Raw genomic sequence first — 18,059 nt, forward strand, 5'->3', positions numbered from 1 at the left:
GAAGCCCGAGCCTCAACTCCCAGCCCCGCCCGCCCCGGCGGGTGAACAGACAAGCCTCTTGGCTGGTGAGTGCCGGTCGGCCCTGATCCTCTGCGCTGGAATCTCTCCACTTTGCCCTCCGCACCCCTGTTGCTGTGCTCTCCTCCGCAGCTTCGAAGCTCCCCCACTCCGCCACCCACAGTCTCCGCCCGCGAAGGGGCTTCCTAGTGTGTGGACACTTTTCCTCCTTCACAGCTCCCTCCCACTGGACCCGTCCCTATCCTTTTGTCTCTGTTTATTTTTTTCTTTTGCCCTAACCGGGTATATGGGGGGTTTCTTGCCTTTTGGGAGGTCTGAGGTCTTCTGCCAGCGTTCAGTAGGTGCTCTGTAGGAGTTGTTCCACGTGTAGATGTATTTCTGGTGTATCTGTGGGGAGGAGGGTGATCTCCGCGTCTTACTCTTCCGCCATCTTCTCGGAAAGTCTTTCCCTGTTTTGTTAAAATTTGTTTTTCTTATTCATTGTTTACCCTTAGGCCACCAGCTATTACATTTTATTGTTGTCAGGTCTTTTCTCTTCAGACCAATGCTTCTCAACCCAGGAATCCAGGCAGAAGATAAGGAGAGTGGACAGAATGGGGTGGTGGTGGTGGTGAGGAAGGTAGAGAGTATAGTTTTAAAAAGGCATATTTGGTATTACGATGGCTTTGATTTTAGTCACAATATTTTAAGATTCTTAAAGACATCATATTTTATTGAGATATAATTTATATATCATAATATTCACCAATATAAATGTCAGTGATTTTTAGCAAATTTATAGAGTTCTATAACCTTGATTACAATCTAATTTTAGAACATTTTCATCACCCCCAAAATATTTCTTGTGCCAGTTTGAAGTCAGTCCTATTCCTATACCCCAGCCCAAGGCAACAAATAACCTATTTTCTGTCTCTATAGATTTGCATATTCTAGACATTTCATATAAATGTAACCATACAGTACGTGGTCTTTCCTTTGGCTTCTTTCACATAGCATAATGTTATCAAGGTTCATCCTTATTGTAGCATGTATCAATACCTCATTTCTTTTTATTGCTGAATAATATTGTATTGCATGGATATAACACATTTTGTTTATCCAACTGTTGTTAGACATTTGGATTGTTTCCACCTTTTGGCTATTGTGACTAGTGCTGTTATGAACACTTGTGTATAAGTTTTTGTGTGGACATAAGTTTTCATTTCTCTTGGGTAGATGGTATTCATATAGTAACTCTATGTTTAACTTGTTGAGGAACTGCCAGACTGTGTTCTATTGTACATTACCACCAGCAATGTATTAGGGGTCTATTTTCTCCATATCCTCACCATCACTTGTTACTGTCCTGTCTTTTTTATTGTAACCATCCTCATGGGTATGGAGTAGTATTTGTGATTATGATTTGTATTTCTCTAATGAGTAACAATGTGGAACGTCTTTTCATGTGTTTATTGGCCACTTGTATATCTTCTTTAGAGAAATGCCTATTCAGATCTTTAGCCCATTGGATTATTTATCTTTTCACTATTGAATTGTTGGAATCCTTTATATATTCTGAATACCAGTCCCTTATCAGGTATATGATTTGCACATATTTTCTCCCAGCCTTTTCACTTTTCACTTCCTTGATGGCATCCTTTGAAACACAAAAGTTTTAAATTTTGTTGAGGTCAGCTTCTCAATTTCTCTTTTATCACTTGTACTTTTGCTATTGTACTTAGGAAACCATTGCATAACCCAGAGGCACTAGAATTTACTTTAATGTTTTCTTCTAAGAGTTTTATAGTTTTAGTCCATGTTCCACTTTGAGTTCATTTCTTGTATGGTGTGAGGTAGGAGTCCAACTTCATTCTTTTGTATGTGGATATCCAGTTGTCCCAGTACCTTTTGTTGAAAGACTGTTCTTTTCCCATTGAATTGTCTTGGCCTCTCCGTTGAAAATCAGTTGACCATAAATGTTAAGGTTTACTTCTAGACTCTCAATTCTATTTCATTGATCTATATACCCTTACCTTATTCTGTTCATTTCTAATTTCATTCTTTTGTGGTAGGAGAGCATACTTTGGTTTCAATCCTTTTAAATTTATTGAGATTTATTTTATTGCATAGTACATGATCTGTTCTCGAGATTTTTCCATGTGTGCTTGAAAAGAATGTATATTTTGTTCTTGCTGAGTGGAGTGTTCTATAGATGGCAGTTAGGTCAAGTCGATTGATAGTATTGGTCAGGTTTTCCAGATTCTTGCTCGTTTTCTGTCTCATTTTTCTTCCCATTATTGAGAAGGGGGTATTAACATTTTCTACTGTTATTACTGAATTGTTTATTTCTTTCTTCAGTTTTGTAAGTTTTTATTTAATGTATTTGGGGCTCTGTTGTTAGATGTGTGTATGTTTATAATTGTTATATTGTCCTGGTGAATTAATCTCTCCATGCTTATAAAATGTCCTTCTTTGTCTCTAGTAATATTTTTTGTCTTAGGGTTGGTTTTTAAAAGGCTGAAGGAACACTCATTTCCCCATTTCTCTACTTTGCTGCTTCTTATTCTACAGTTTGGGAAAACAGGTGACCAGACATTATAATTAAAATTATTATACCAAAGCAGCACTACTTTCCCCTCTATTTTTATATTAGGATTCTGAGTAAGATTTCATTTTATAAAAGAGGTTCTGCAGTTAAAAAATTTTGAAGTCTTTTTCCTACTTAAATTCTCTGATTTTTACCTATTTTTGTCTGCTTAGCAATCCTTTTGTCTTACTTATGGATCTTTGCTTTTGAGGTTTCTGGATAAGTTACCTTTAGTTAAGTGAATAGAGTTATTCTTTTTTTTTTGAATACAGTTATCCTTACTTAAAAATGTCCAATCTAAAATGTTAACATTTGGGGATGTGAGTGAAGGGTATACTAAATTCTTTGTATATTCTTGCAGGTCTTTTTCCAAGTCCAAAATTATGTCAAAATAAGTTAAAGAAAAAATTCTCTACCTAAGTGAGGCATTGTTAATTACCTTTTCCCACTTGCAGGTAATACTAGTCTTATTGACTTTCAAAGTATATTGATTTGGCAGTGTAGAGTATTGATGAAGATATGGAGGAACTGGAATTCTAATGTACTGCTCCTGGGAATGCAAAATGATACAACCACCTTGAAAAACAGATGGCAGTTTCTTTAAAGGTTAAGCATACATTTTCTGATACAGCCATTCCACTCTTAGGTACTTTCTCAAGGTAAATGAGAGTATATGTCCATGTAAAGATTTGTACACAGATCTTCATAGCAACCTTATTTGTAATAGTCCATAAGTGAAATTCAACCCAAATGTCATCAAGAGGTGAATAAATAAACAAATTATGATATATCCAGATAATGGACTACTTAGAGGAATTACAAAGGGACAGGAGTAAGAGCTCTTGGTGGAGAAGCATATGTTCATTGTCTTGATTTTGGAGATGGTTTCAGAGGTGTACATCTGTGTCAAAATTTATCAAATTGTACATTTTAAACACATGTAATTTACTGTATGACAATTATACCTGAGAAAGTTGATTAAAAGAATTTTAAGCCCCTTGGGGAAAAAATATGGATTGATAGAAGGGTATGAGAACTAGATTGCTAACCAACGTTCATGCAATATGAAGACTTATTGAACTATATGCCAAGTAGTCTGCTAAGCACTGAGGACCACAGTGGTAAACAAGATAAGACACAGTCCCTGGAGTCTGCTGGTTGCTAAGATTGGACAGAAAAAAGAACAAACTTCTTATTAAGAAAAAAGGGATTAAACAGTCAGGTGACTTTTCTCCTTAATGATTTCCTTTGTGGGGTGATTTTAATATATCCTTTTTCCCCCTTCAGGTTGCTATGGAAACATATGACCACATAAAAGGAAGTCTATTCTGATAATTCTGTTACCTGAGATGCAACTGGACTGAAGAGTGGAACAGGAAAAATTTTAGTGCCAACCTTAATTACAATGGATACTGATTCAGGAGGGCCAGCTAGCACAGAAGATTCTGAGAAACCTGATGGAGTTTCATTGGAAAACAGAGTTCGTCAGGTTGCAGCAACTTTGACAGTGGAAGCTAGACTAAAGGAGAAAAACAGTACCTTCTGTGCTTCTGGAGAAACTATAGAAAGGAAAAGATTCTTTCGAAAGAGTGTTGAGATGACAGAAGATGGCAAAGTTGCTGAATCTTCCTCCAAAGATGAGAGAATAAAGACTGCAACAAATATTCCAATAGAAAAGCTTCCTACAAATGTGCTAAGAGGCAGACAAGAAGTTAAATATGAGCAATGTTCAAAAGGAATGTCAGAATCCTCAAAAGATTGTTTCAAGGAGAAAAATGAAAAGGAAATGGAAGAAGAAGCAGAAATGAAGGCTGTAGCTACTTCTCCTAGTGGCAGGTTCCTGAAATTTGACATAGAGCTGGGAAGAGGAGCATTTAAAACAGTATATAAAGGACTGGACACTGAAACATGGGTTGAAGTTGCTTGGTGTGAGCTGCAGGTGTGTATACAATCTTCTTGGTTTTAATACATTCCAGATTTAGCTGGCCTGGGCTTCTGAGTGATCCAGTATTAGAATGTATCATGGATTAAAATAAAACGAAGGACTTGTCCCCACATCCCTGAAATTATGCTCCTTTCTTAGATCCTCTTAGGAGCTCACGCCAAACTTTTGTTTTTCCTGTTGTTTTCCCCTCTGTTTTAAAGGGAAAAAGTCTATTCTGCCTTTCTTTGGGGAAATGCCCCTAATTCGTTACCCTTAGGAAATTCCCGAAACTCTTAATGTCTCATTTTGAAAACTTTCAGTAAATGTATGCCTTATGAGTTGATTGTTATACTAAATATTTGAGAGTGTGATATGTTAGGGATATATGCAGTATGATATTTCCCATCTCTCTTTTTCTTTCAACAAACTTTTGGGGGCTCATGTATTGTTTTTCAGAACAGGAAATGGTTTTCTTGTTTCTTTGAGGGCTTCTAGTAATATAAACTCCTCTCCATGCCTTTGAGTTTACCTCAGAGAGGATCTCTGGAAGAAATAATCACCAGAATCTACTGAGCTTAGTCAACTGGAATGTTGTTTAGGAAGGAGAAGTGAAAGCATCAGAAGAATAGTTGAATTACCTAGATATTTGTTTCCATAATAAATGTTTATGTGGTACTTGTAACTAATGAAGGACTAAATGGAGACAGAACATCATAGAAAGGGTTATAATAGGAATAGTTTCAGACAGATGTAGGTTAAACATAAGGAAAAGCTTTGTGACCTCAGCCAGCTCATGGGAAATGGTCAGTGTTCACAAGAGGTGCTTAAAATTAAGATTAAATAAAGCCAATCACTAAGTACAGGTTTTTTTGTCGTTCAAATTCCAGTGGTCTCTGTGTGTGAGTGTGTATGTATGTACCATGATTTCACACCTTCTGAATTTACTATAGATTGCCGTTTAGATAGGTTGAAATTTAGTCTTGGTCCCTGCATTTCTAGGAAGCCTTTTGCTTCAAAACTTTACTCTGTTTTTTTCTGTTTTTTAAAAAACTTTACTCTCCTTTTGTTTCAAAACACTTACTCTGTCAGTGTTTGCTTTGTATGCAGATTCAGGAGACTACTGTCAGAGACTGAGATTCTGTAAGTCTGGGGTGGGATGCAAGACTGCAAATTTTTTTTTTTTTTTCAGTACACGGGCCTCTCACTGTTGTGGCCTCTCCTGTTGCGGAGCACAGGCTCCGGACGCGCAGGCTCAGCGGCCATGGCTCACAGGCCCAGCCGCTCTGCTGCATGTGGGATCTTCCCGGACCGGGGCACGAACCCATGTCCCCTGCATCGACAGGCGGACTCTCAACCACTGCGCCACCAGGGAAGCCCAAGACTGCAATTTTAACAAGCTTTCAAAGTGCTTCCAGTATAGGAGGTCCCTTGACGACTCTTTGGAATGCACGTTACCTAGCCGTCGAGCCATTCTAGTAGTTCTTAAAAGATGTGTGCGTGTGCTGTGTGGGGTTTGCTTGGTTTTCTTCTTACCCCCTTTTTACCCTTTAAGAATTTTATTTTAAGGTCTGTGTCACAGTAGGAATATTAGATACTGCGAGTAAACAAACATTAAGATCGCCTGAAATTATACTACTTTGAGGATGCTTTAAACATTTCAGTATATATCTTTATGGACTCTTTCTTTTGCATAAATGTATATATGACTGTATGCCACCCCCATGGAATCGTACTGTTAGGTTTGAACAAAACCTTTTTTTAACTTATCATGAACATCTTTTCATTACTGGTAATTGTACATTTACATCATTATTTTTAATAGATGCCCTTATAAGTTATTCAATCTATTGTTGGACTTCTACATTTTTCTCCGATATTTCACTGTTATAGCCATGGTTGTGATCAATATCCTTGCATATATATATTGAAAATTATGTAAATTTTAATTTAATCTGTGCATTGTGATTTCAGTAACACTCATCTTTTTCTGGAGTGGGGGCCACAAAATGTAAAATATTTACTATCTGGTCCTTTGTTGTTGTTATTGTCATTTGCTTTTTTTCTTCCAGTTTTATTGAGATATAATTGACATACAACACTGTAAGTTTAAGGTGTACAGCATAATGATTTGACTTAAATACATCATGAAATGATTATCACAGTAAGTTTAGTGAACATTGTCTCAAATAGATACAAAATTAAATAGAAAAAATATTTTTTCCTTGTGATGACAACCCTTAGGATTTACTCCCTTAACAATTTTCATAGATAATATACAGTAGTAGTGTTATCTTTAGCATGTTGTACATTACATCTCTAGTACTTATTTATCTTATAAATCTTTTGACTGCAGTAACACTCATCTTTTAGTGATACTCTGTTTGTAAATGGGGGAGATAATTTCCATTCACTTGGTAGTAGGACACATAGTGAAGATATGTCATATATTTTGCAAATTGTGTACTCTAGCTATGCTAAAGAATGTTTAGGTAAAACTTGAAAATATTTTAGTGGTAGGAACTGCCTAGGGGAATACCTTCTATTATTCACCTGTGGAAAGGTTGAAAGATCCCATAAGGTCTTACTACTCCAAGTGTAGTCTCTGGACCAGCAGCATGGACATCACCTAGGAACTTGGAGCCTCAGGTTCCTAGGCCTCATCCCAGACTATTGAATCAGAGTCTACCTCTTAGTAACATCTGCAGGTGATTTGTATGCACAGTAGAGCTTGAAAAGCACTGAAATAAGGGACTGATTCCAAGAGCTAGCTGAATCAGAGGAGGAATTCCCTTAATACACCAACATGAGCTTTATATTATATCATTTATACTGATTCCTGGCATCCACTCCAGACTTTCTAAATTAGAATCTTCAGGAGGTGAGGCCCAGGAACTTACTTTTTTAAAGAAATCAATTAATTAATTTTGGCTGTGCTGGGTCTTCGTTGCTGCGTGTGGGCTCTAGTTGCGGTGAGCAGGGGGGCTACTCTTCCTTGTGGTGTGCGGGCTTCTCATTGCAGTGGCTTCTCTTGTTGCAGAGCACGGGCTCTAGGTGTGTGGGCTTCAGGAGCTGTGGCTCGTGGGCTCTAGAGCGCAGGCTCAGTAGTTGTGGCACACGGGCTTAGTTGCTCCGTGGCATGTGGGGTCTTCCCGTACCAGGGCTTAAACCCGTGTCCCCTGCATTGGCAAGTGGATTCTTAACCACTGTGCCACCAGGGAAGCCCCAGGAACTTACTTTTATTATTTATTTATTTATATTTTTTATGAAGTTTTATTTTATTATTATTATTTTTTGGTCACACTGTGCAGCTTGAGGGATCTTAGTTCCCCAACCAGGGATCGAACCTGTGGCCCCTGCAGTGGAAGCTCAGAGTCCTAACCACTGGACCGCCAGAGAATTCCCCACAGGAACTTACTTTTAAAAGTTCTCCAGGTAATTGGATATATAGCCAGATTTGGGGATCTCTCATGTGGAGCAAATGTTGTAAATTTTAATTTACAAAAATAAAGTACATTTTAATTTATACAAAGAACAACAATTGCAGTCTTCTATTCTGAAAGGAATGTCAGAATTAGTGGACTTAGTTGATACAATTTTTGGATCTCATGTCACTTTCTGCATATTTGGAATTAGGAAAAACTAACTTATTTAGAATCCCAGAAGGATAAGGGCATCATCTTTTAATTACTTTCCTGTGAGTAGTATGCAGTTTGTAATGTACAATTTCTCATATTTTTTCTGTAAAGTCTTACTCTTTATTATATAATTAAATAATTTTGTTGAAAAACATCCCAGTGAGCAGTTTAAATGTTTAAATTATTCTTGATTCTTTCCCAACCTTTGTTTATATATATATATGTGTGTGTATAATATATAAAATTGGTGTGTCTATACTTTTGTTATCAATTTGACATATATTTTCTATTTATTAACATCATTAAAATATGTAAACTATATTTTATTGCGTACACACCACCTCTTAATCTTCTGCCCTGAAATTTGGCAGTTCTTTTCTTTCTTAAAATTTTATTTTTGCATGTTTGATTTGAAATTCACAGCTCAAAAAAAGGTTTTTATACCTTTTTCTCTTGATGGCATTTCTGCCTATTGTAGATATTTGAGCCTTGTGTAACAATTCTTAAAAGCCTCATATCCATTTATTTAGCATACATGGACTTTAGGGCAGTGCAAAGAACAAGGAGAGACATATTTTACTGCTGATATTTGACTTTGAGGATGTTGAAAACAAACAAATCCTTTGAAGATGTGGGTCAGATTTAGGATTTGGCCATAAACATTTGCATTTCAACAGTTTGTCATATTTTATGGTTGCTGTAATTTGATTTTTAATGCATTATTGCGAAGAACCTGTTGTTCTTTGTAAAGAATTGTAAATTACTTGGTAAATTGGTAATTTATTGTGAGTGAGGGCTGTCAGTCATACGTTTTATTTAGAAGACTTTTAGTTCATGATGTGGAAAGACCTGGTCACATGTCACTAAAAGACCTGTTTAGTAACTTTTAGAACGAGTCAGTCACAAGAGTTTGTAATAGTTTTATCCTACACTAACAACATGAAAATCAACAACACCTTGCTTTCACATATGGAAACACAACCAGTTTTTGCTTTACTTCCGCTAGCATGCTTGTCATTTGTTTTCTTGATGGAACTGAGTGTTCATATAACGCTATTTTCCAATTGAAGGAACATCATAGATATGTAAAATTTTTTGTTATTTGACTGTTTCTAAAATGTATTTGAGTGTGCTTGTAATAAGCTTCACTGTGGGGTCAATTCTGTGATTGTGTGTTTTTCAAGGTAATTAAACAGGCCTTCTTTAAGTAACATCTAACAACTAGACCTCTAACAAGTCAGCTGTAGTCTCTGAACTGAACCAAAAATGGCACTGAAAAGAAAGATTTAAAAAAAGACATAGTTGACTGTAGCAAGTTGATGTGTTGAGTGAGCATTCTAATACAATTTGATTATAGTAATGAAGATATTCCAAGCAATGCAGTAGAAGTAACAGTTTAAAGATCTGTACTTCCATGCCTAAAGTATCTTATCAAAATTGTGGAGGAACTTGTTTCTGTTTTATTTTCATTTATCAAATAAAAACACTTTGGGGAGAAGTATATTTTTAGGCAGACGTACATTTAATTGTGAAATTAGAATTAGATAATAATGTGAAAATAGCTGAATTTCCAATAAAGGAAAAAGTAATTAAAATATATGCTAGAATCTCTGTTTCTGAATAAATATTGTTGTCTAAAGTATTCACTCTGGGATATTTTTGCTCTTAAAATATTTTTGTTATGACCCTCTTGGAAGTGATTCCAGATTCTGTTAGAGCTACACAAGAAAATGCTTCATTACATATACGCACACCCTAAATAGTGTTATTCAGTTTTAATTTCCCACTGTCTTCATCAGACCCAGCCCTCAAAGTGCAATACTCTCATAGGCAAAGAATGATTACATCGAAGGGAGGAGGGATAAAACTTGCTTAACTATATATGTTCTAGTTTCTTTGTTTAAAAGCTAGTCACATAACTTTATTAAGTATAAACCAAAGACAGATGTTTTCATAAAATGACAAAGGGTGAGAGTGGCAGGAGACAGACTTGGTCTGGGAAATACCATTAATTTCCCCAGTTAGTTCAATGAGTTAGTTTTGAGCTAACTATCTGCTTGATAGATAACAAATTGATACATCTAGTTGGCTGAATGAATAATTGTACCCCGAAGATGTTCATGTCCTAATCCCTGGAACCTATAAATATGTTACGTAACATTGCAAAATGGATTTTGCAGCTACAATTAAACTAAAGATCTTGTGATAGGTAGATTATCCTGGATTATCTGGGTGGGCCCAGTGTAATCACAAGGATCCTTTTTTTAAAAAAAATATTTATTTATTTATTTGGCTGCGTTGGGTCTTAGTTGCGGCACGCGGGATCTTTCGTTGCGCCACGCGGGCTTCTCTCTAGTTGTGATGTGCGGGTTTTTCTCTCTAGTTGTGGCCCATGGGCTCCAGGGTGTGTGGGCTCTGTAGTTTGTGGCATGCGGGCTCTCTTGTTGACGTGTGCGAGCTCAGTAGTTGTGCTGCATAGGCTTAGTTGTCCTGCAGCATGTGGGATCATCTTAGTTCCCCGACCAGGGATTGAACCCACGTCCCTTGCATTGGAAGGTGGATTCTTTACCACTGGACCACCAGGGAAGTCCCACAAGGGTCCTTTTGAGAGGAAGGATGGCCATTAGTCAGAAGGAGATCTGACAATGGAAGCTGAGGTTGGAGTGATAGGAATGTGGGCAACCTCTAAAAGCTGGGAAAGGCAAGGAAACAGATTCTTCCCTAGAGCATACAGAAGGAACACAGCCTTGCCAACACCTTGATTTTAGTTGAGACTCATTTGGATTTTTTTTTTTTTTTTCGGTACGCGGGCCTCTCACTGTTGTGGCGTCTCCCGTTGTGGGGCACAGGCTCCGGGCGCATAGGCTCAGCGGCCACGGCTCACAGGCCCAGCCGCTCCGCGGCATGTGGGATCTTCCTGGACCGGGGCACGAACCCGTGTCCCCTGCATCGGCAGGCGGACTCTCAACCACCGCGCCACCAGGGAAGCCCTCACTTGGAGTTTTGATCTCTACAATTGGAAGATAATAAATTTGTGTTGTTTTAAGCCACTAAATTTGTGGTAATTTGTTACAGCAGCAATAGGAAATGAATACAATACACATAGCTATGATTTATTCATTCGTTCATTCATTCAACAAATAAATATTCAGTACCTACAGTGTACCAGAACTGTGCTAAGTGCTAGGGACATAATGGGGATAAAAAGCAGACACAGGCACCATTTTCATAAAGCTTACAGTAGAGGGAGTTTATAGTCAGTAAGAAGAAGGCTTGGAGATTGGAATTAGTGAAAAGATGAAAGGGCTGTTAAATATAGATTTGTTTGAAAGAAATGGTAGGGTTGGGAAGAGCAAGCGACATGGATACTACTCCTTTACTACTTAGTTTTCTTTTTTATTTTGAGATAATTTGCTACTAACAGAATAGTTGCAAAAATAGTATAGAAGTTCCTGTATGTCCTTCACTCAGTTTTCCCTTATGCTAATATTTTAATCAGAGAACATTTATCAAAACTTAAGAAATTAGTATTACTACAGTACTATTAACTAAAGTACAGAACTTGTTTGGATTTCACCAGTTTTCCTACTGGTGTTCTTTTTTCAATGGTATGATCCAGTTCAGGATCCCACATTGCATGTAGTTATGTCCCTTTAGTCTCTTCCAATCTGTGACAGTTCTTCAATCTTTGTTTTTCATGATCTTGAACTTTTTTTCTTTATTTTCATGATCTTGAACTTTTAATGAGTACTGCTCAGTTAGTTTGTAGGGTGTTCCTTAATTTGGATTTGTCTTATGTTTTCACATGATTAGATTTAGGCTATGAATTTTGGCAAGAATACCATAACATTTATTCATTGGAATTACCTCTTAGTTTTATGTGGTCTCTTCTTAAGTCTGACTGTTAAGTTTCTGAAAACCCAACAATTGGGGAAATTTGTCATTGAGGAACTTTAGTATATCTTAAGTTATAAATAATGGTGTCATACACTTTTACATTTATCAAAATTAGTATTGAGTACTTATGCAGGTACTTAATTTGAATATTTTATTTAATCTTGCAATAGTTATATGAGGTAGGGATGATTAGTTTTCAGGTGGTAGAAGTGAGGTTTAGATACATTAAGTAACTTTCCCAAAGGGGTAGAGTAAGGATTTATAGTCCATCAATTATATATATAAAACACTTACATAGATGATTTAAGAATTTCCTCCTCATTACTTATTTGAGCAGATCACTCTTTCATGTTTTTAACCATTTTACAACAAATGATTTCTTAAATGGACACTGTTTAAAATAAGATTCTTTTTTTCCCCCCCAAATGAGTTAGAACTTAATTTTGGGCTTCAGGACCAGCGTCAGAGACTCTAGTCTGGGAAATCATCATTCCTGTAAAATAAGGTTCTTAACATTAAACTAACTGCTGAAGCTCAAAGGGTACTAGTTAATGGTGTCATTTAAGGACACTCTCTGGCTTGGGGGCTCTGAGGAACAGTTTCATGGTTGGGTTGCCATGGTTCAGTGTCTGGCCTTCACCTTTTGTCAGTGTCTAGAGGTGGTTGGACACGTTGGGGAGACTGACTTGTGCTAACTCAAATGCCTAGGTTTAGGACAGAAATTCATTAATTTAGAATGAATTAATGAATTAATTTTATCTGATATAGTTGTTAGGTCATATGGTCTAACTGGTCTGTAGATTAGATACATGGGAAGCTAAATTATAATCAGAAGCTGGCTTAGTAAGTACAGAGTCAGAACAAAGGTACTAAATGTTCCTGTGTGTCCTGCTAAAACAGTATACTGACTGAATGAACTGGATGCTCAGGTCCTAACTGGATGAGGACATCCTCTTTGTTCAACAGTACTGGAAGACAAGTGAACCTGGTTATGTCTGTGGTTCATCCCCCTTTCCATATGTTATCTTTATCACCATCGATGAGCACTTTTCTTTAGGTATTAATACATACCATTGCAGTCTAAAAGCTTTAACATGCTCGTATGGCCAAACTGTGATTATTATATGCTGATTTCTTGATTAATACTTTGATGTTACCATTTACAAATTATAATTACCCTAGTGTGTGTTTATTTCATTTAGTTTTACACATATCTCTCCATGGAAAGTGGTTTGTGAATGACGTATCTGAGGTCATTACTGTGAATATTGTTTCTGAGAGGCAGAGCTTTGAACTAGGAAGTACTTGGGATTCATAATACAGCAGACCTAAGTTTGTTTGCCTGTGCCAGTTAGGTACCTTGGGCAAGCTAAGCAGTTTAGCATTTTGGAACTTTACTTTTTCAGTTGTTTTAAAAAGAAAAATATAATAAATATTTCTGATATCCAAAAAAAGAATAAAGAATAACATAATGGAAATTGTGTACCTATTGTTCAGCTTGAGAAATAAAACATTGAGAATTAGAGATAATGCTTATAAAGCACATGGTACATGTTTGAGTATTCAATAAATGTTAGTGATAAAATACTGAGTAACCTCATATTTATCCAGAATATTCATTGATATTTAAGAACCATTTTGAAGCCTTCATAGCATTCATCTTTACTTGAACAAGTTATTTTATAATACAGCTTTTATAACAATGTTGATGATTTCTTCCTTTTTCCACGTTTGCAGAAACAGATCCACATAGCCTCTGACCTGGTTCTGTAGTTCATTGTTGGTGTTTGCATTAAGAGACATAGCTGATAACGCCATAGTTTACCTTTTGGAAACTAAATGCTTCTTATCTTGAATAAATACGTATGCAGGTTAGTCATGTTGGTATTGTGCCTTGTCACAGGAAAGGTTTTGCATACATTTTTAGCATTCCGTATATTATAATAGATTAAGTGTTTAGTTAACATGAGGACAGTATTTCTTTTTAAAGAAGTGTGGAGTAGTTAAAATCTGTTTGGTAAATTTGTATTTGACCTCTATTATATTTATCAGCCATATAAATTAATATTTGTAACACTGAAAAATTGATATTTGATGCTATTTTTTGGTGACCTTACTACTGGAGACAGTAGATTTAGGGATCATTTTTGTAGACTATAATTTTCCGACTCTGTCAGCTCCATTAACTGTCACTGCTCTCTAGTTTGCCTTTTGTGGTTCATCACTCCTTTCTTGAGTACGAACTCTACTCATTGACGACGTGTGAAAATTACCTTATCAAAGTGGTTATCATTAATACAATAGAGTGTGTGTGTGTGTCTGTGTGTCTGTGTGTCAATCTGTCTGTGTTTAAAGGAGGATTACTATAGTAGCTGAAAACTTTCCTCTGATTTTGGTGCTAGTTTGACAGGTTTACTTTCCTCTCACTGAATTAGAAGTGGACCTTTGAAGATCTTGACCATACCTTTTTAGTGGACTTTACCTCCAGCATTATGTCTGGGACAGCAGTTGTAATTTTGTAAAGCTGTTTACTCTTAATGCTGACTACTTTTGATCCATAGGATCAAAGGATAAAGTGGAGTAATTTAGTTTGGTACATGAAAGACTTGTGCTCTGCTAATTTAATCAGAAGGCATCAAAATTTATTCATTATTCTTCAGAGTAGATCTGCTGATCTATCATGAGAGGATGACTCCTAGCTAATTACAGGGACATTTAGGATTTATTAGTCATTTTAGGTTAGCTAGAAAAGCATAAACACTTTACTTGTTTCCAGCTCTCTTCTAAGTTTGTTGTTCCTTGCTTTTGTTCTTTGAGTTCCTTAACTCTTTTTTTTTCAGGCTTTAAAAAATATTGAGATACACTGTGTAAGTTTAAGGTGTACAACTGTTGGTTTGATACATTTATATATTGCAATATGATCACTATAGTAACGTTAGTTAACACCTTTATCATGCATGTCACATATGTATCATTTCATTTTTGTGTTGAGAACAGCCAAGATTTAGTCTGTTAGGAACTTTGAAGTTTACCATACAGTATTGTTGACTATAATTACTATGCTGTATATTAGATCTCTAGAACTTATTTCTCTACTAGTTGTAAGTTTGTACCCTGAAATAACATTCCCCTACCCCTCAGCCCCTGGTAACCACTATTCTACTCTGATTTTACAAGTTCAGATTTTTAGACTCCACATATAAATGTATGATATTTGTAATTTGAAGGGATATCTGCATACCCATGTTCATTGCAGCATTCACAGTAGCCAAGATATGGCAACAACCTAAGTGTCTGTCAACAGAAGAATGGGTAAAGTAGATGTGATGTGTATACGTATACAATGGAATATTATTCAGCCATGAGAAAGAAGGAAATCCTGCCATTTGTGACAACATAGAAAGACCTTTAATGCATTGCTCTCAGTGAGATGTCAGAGAAAGACAAATACTATAAGTTCCTTAACTCTTTTTTAAAATAAATTTTTATTGTGACAAAATGTACATAACATAAAATTTACCATTTTAACCATTTTAAGTGTACAATTCAGTGGCATTAAGTGCGTTCACCCTCACTACCACCCATTTCCAGAACTTTTTCATCATCCCAAACTGAAACTCTGTACCCATTAAACAATAACTCAGGTGTCCATCGACAGATGAATGGATAAAAATGTGGCACATATATACAGTGGAATATTACTCAGCCATATAAAGAAACAAAATTGAGTTATTTCTAGTGAGGTGGATGGACCTAGAGTCTGTCATACAGACTAAAACCTCCCCATTCCCCACTCTTCCCATCCCCTGGTAACCACTATTCTACTTTCTGTCTCTATGAATTTGTCTATTCTAGGTATCCCATATAAGTGGAATCATACAATATTTGTTCTTTTGTGTCTGGGTTATCTCACTTAGCGTAATGTTTTCAAGATTCATCTATGCTGTAGCATGTATAAGAATTTCATTCCTTTTTAAGACTGAACTTGTATGTATATACCACACTTGTTTTATCCATTCATCCATTGATGGACATTTGTATTGTGTCCACCTTTTGGCTATTGTGAATAACACTGCTATGATATTAGTGTACAAATATCTGCTCAAGTCCCTGCTTTCAATTCTTTTTGGTATATACCTAGAAAATGAGATTGCTGGATCATATTTCAGTTTTTTAGGAACTGCCATACTGTTTTCCATAGCGTTCATTTTACATTCCCACCAGCAATGAACAAGGGTTCTATTTACTCCACATGTTTGCCAATATTTGTTATTTTCTATGTGTGTGTGTGTGTGTGTGTGTGTGTGTGTGTGTTTAATAGCCATCCTAATGGGTGTGAAGTGGCATCTCATTCTGGATTTGATTTGCATTTCTCCAATGACTAGAGATGTTGAGCCTCTTTTTGTGTGCTTATTCACCATTTATATTTCTGTTTTTGAAAAATGTCTATTCAAGTCCTTTGCCAATTTTTCAATTGGGTTGTTATTGTTGTTGCTGTTGTTGTTGAGTGACAGGAGTTCTTTTATATATTCTGAGTATTAATCCCTTATTAGATATAGAGTTGCAAATATTTTCTCCCATTCTGTAGATTGCCTTTTCACTGTTTTATGGTGCCTTTAATGCACAAGTTTTTAATTTTTTTTCTTTTTTTTGAGGGGGGGTGGTACGCGGGCCTCTCACTGTTGTGGCCTCTCCCGTTGCGGAGCACAGGCTCCGGACGCTCAGGCCCAGCGGCCATGGCTCATGGGCCTAGCCGCTCCGCGGCATGTGGGATCTTCCCGGACCGGGGCACGAACCCGTGTCCCTTGCATCGGCAGGCGGACTCTCAACCACTGCGCCACCAGGGAAGCCCAAGTTTTTAATTTTGATTAAGTTCAGTTTATATATTTTATCTTTTGTTGCCTGTGTGCTTTCACTTAAAAATTCATTGCTAAACCCAGTGTCATGAAGATTTTTCCCCTATGTTTTCTTATAAAAGTTTTATAATTTTACCTCTTATGTTTATTAGGTCTTTGATGCATTTTGAGTTAATTTTTGTATATGGTGTAAGGTAAGGATAACCACTGTTCTGCTCTCTGTTTTTACAAGTTCTTCATCCTTTTGCACATGGATACTCAGTTTCTCCAACCTTTTGTGAAGAGACAATCCTTTCTCCATTGAAAGATCTTGACATCCTTGTCGAAAATCATCTATTTGACTATTTATACGAGGGATTATTTCTAGCTCTATAGTCTATTCCATTGATCTTTATGCCAGTATCACAGTGTTTTGATTACCATAGCTTTGTAGTAAGTTTTGAAGTCCAGAACTTCAACTTTGTTCTTTTTTCAAGATTGTTTTGGTTATTTGAGGTCCCTTGAGATTCCGTATGAATTTTAGGATGGGTTTTTTTTTAATTTCTGGGTTTTTTAGGATAGTTTTTTTTTTATTTCTGCAAAAAAATGGGATTTTGATAGAATCTGCAGATCTCTTTTGGCATTGACATCATAACAGTATTAAGGTTTTCAATCCGTAAAAATGGGATGTGTTTCTATTTATTTATGTCTTCTATAATTTTAGCAATGTTTTGTAGTTTTAAGTGTTATAAGTCTTTTGCCTCCTTAGATAAGTTTCTTCCTAGATATTTTATTCTTTTTGATGCTATTATAAATTGAATTATTTTCTTAATTTCCTTTTTGGATTATTTATTTTAGTGTATAGAAGCACAACTTTTTTTTCCTTTTTCATTAGGGTGAATTTATTTATAATTTATCATTACATCAGTGCTATCCCCCTTGGGGTTCCCAACTTTATGCAGGATATCCCTTTATATTTTAGAAACACAACTTATTTTTGAGTGTTGATTTTGTATCCTGCAACTTTGCTGAACTAGTTTAGTAGTGATTCATTTTTTTAATATATATACATATATATCTTCTTTTTAAAAAATTTTTAACATCTTTATTGGAGTATAATTGCTTTACAATGGTGTGTTAGTTTCTGCTTTATAACAAAGTGAATCAGTTATACATATACATAT

At 36.1% G+C, this 18,059-nt stretch overlaps 1 protein-coding gene and 1 non-coding gene across 2 annotated transcripts in view; one reads left to right on the forward strand and one right to left on the reverse strand.

Annotated features, from left to right (window-relative positions):
• The first annotated feature begins 3,989 nt into the window (after window positions 1-3,989).
• The window catches only part of WNK3 (WNK lysine deficient protein kinase 3), a 110,732-nt gene continuing 96,662 nt past the window's right edge, over window positions 3,990-18,059 (forward strand). Inside the window, 1 exon segment of the mRNA XM_024767190.1 lies at window positions 3,990-4,523. Coding sequence (XP_024622958.1) covers window positions 3,990-4,523 — 534 coding nt within the window.
• On the reverse strand, window positions 12,468-12,535 carry LOC112414627 (small nucleolar RNA SNORD52). The gene has a single exon (XR_003006197.1). It is a non-coding gene; the product is annotated as a small nucleolar RNA SNORD52 (small nucleolar RNA).

This window comes from Neophocaena asiaeorientalis, unplaced genomic scaffold, assembly GCF_003031525.2.
Source record: "Neophocaena asiaeorientalis asiaeorientalis breed wild unplaced genomic scaffold, Neophocaena_asiaeorientalis_V1.1 scaffold313, whole genome shotgun sequence".
NCBI classification, from domain to species: domain Eukaryota; kingdom Metazoa; phylum Chordata; class Mammalia; order Artiodactyla; family Phocoenidae; genus Neophocaena; species Neophocaena asiaeorientalis.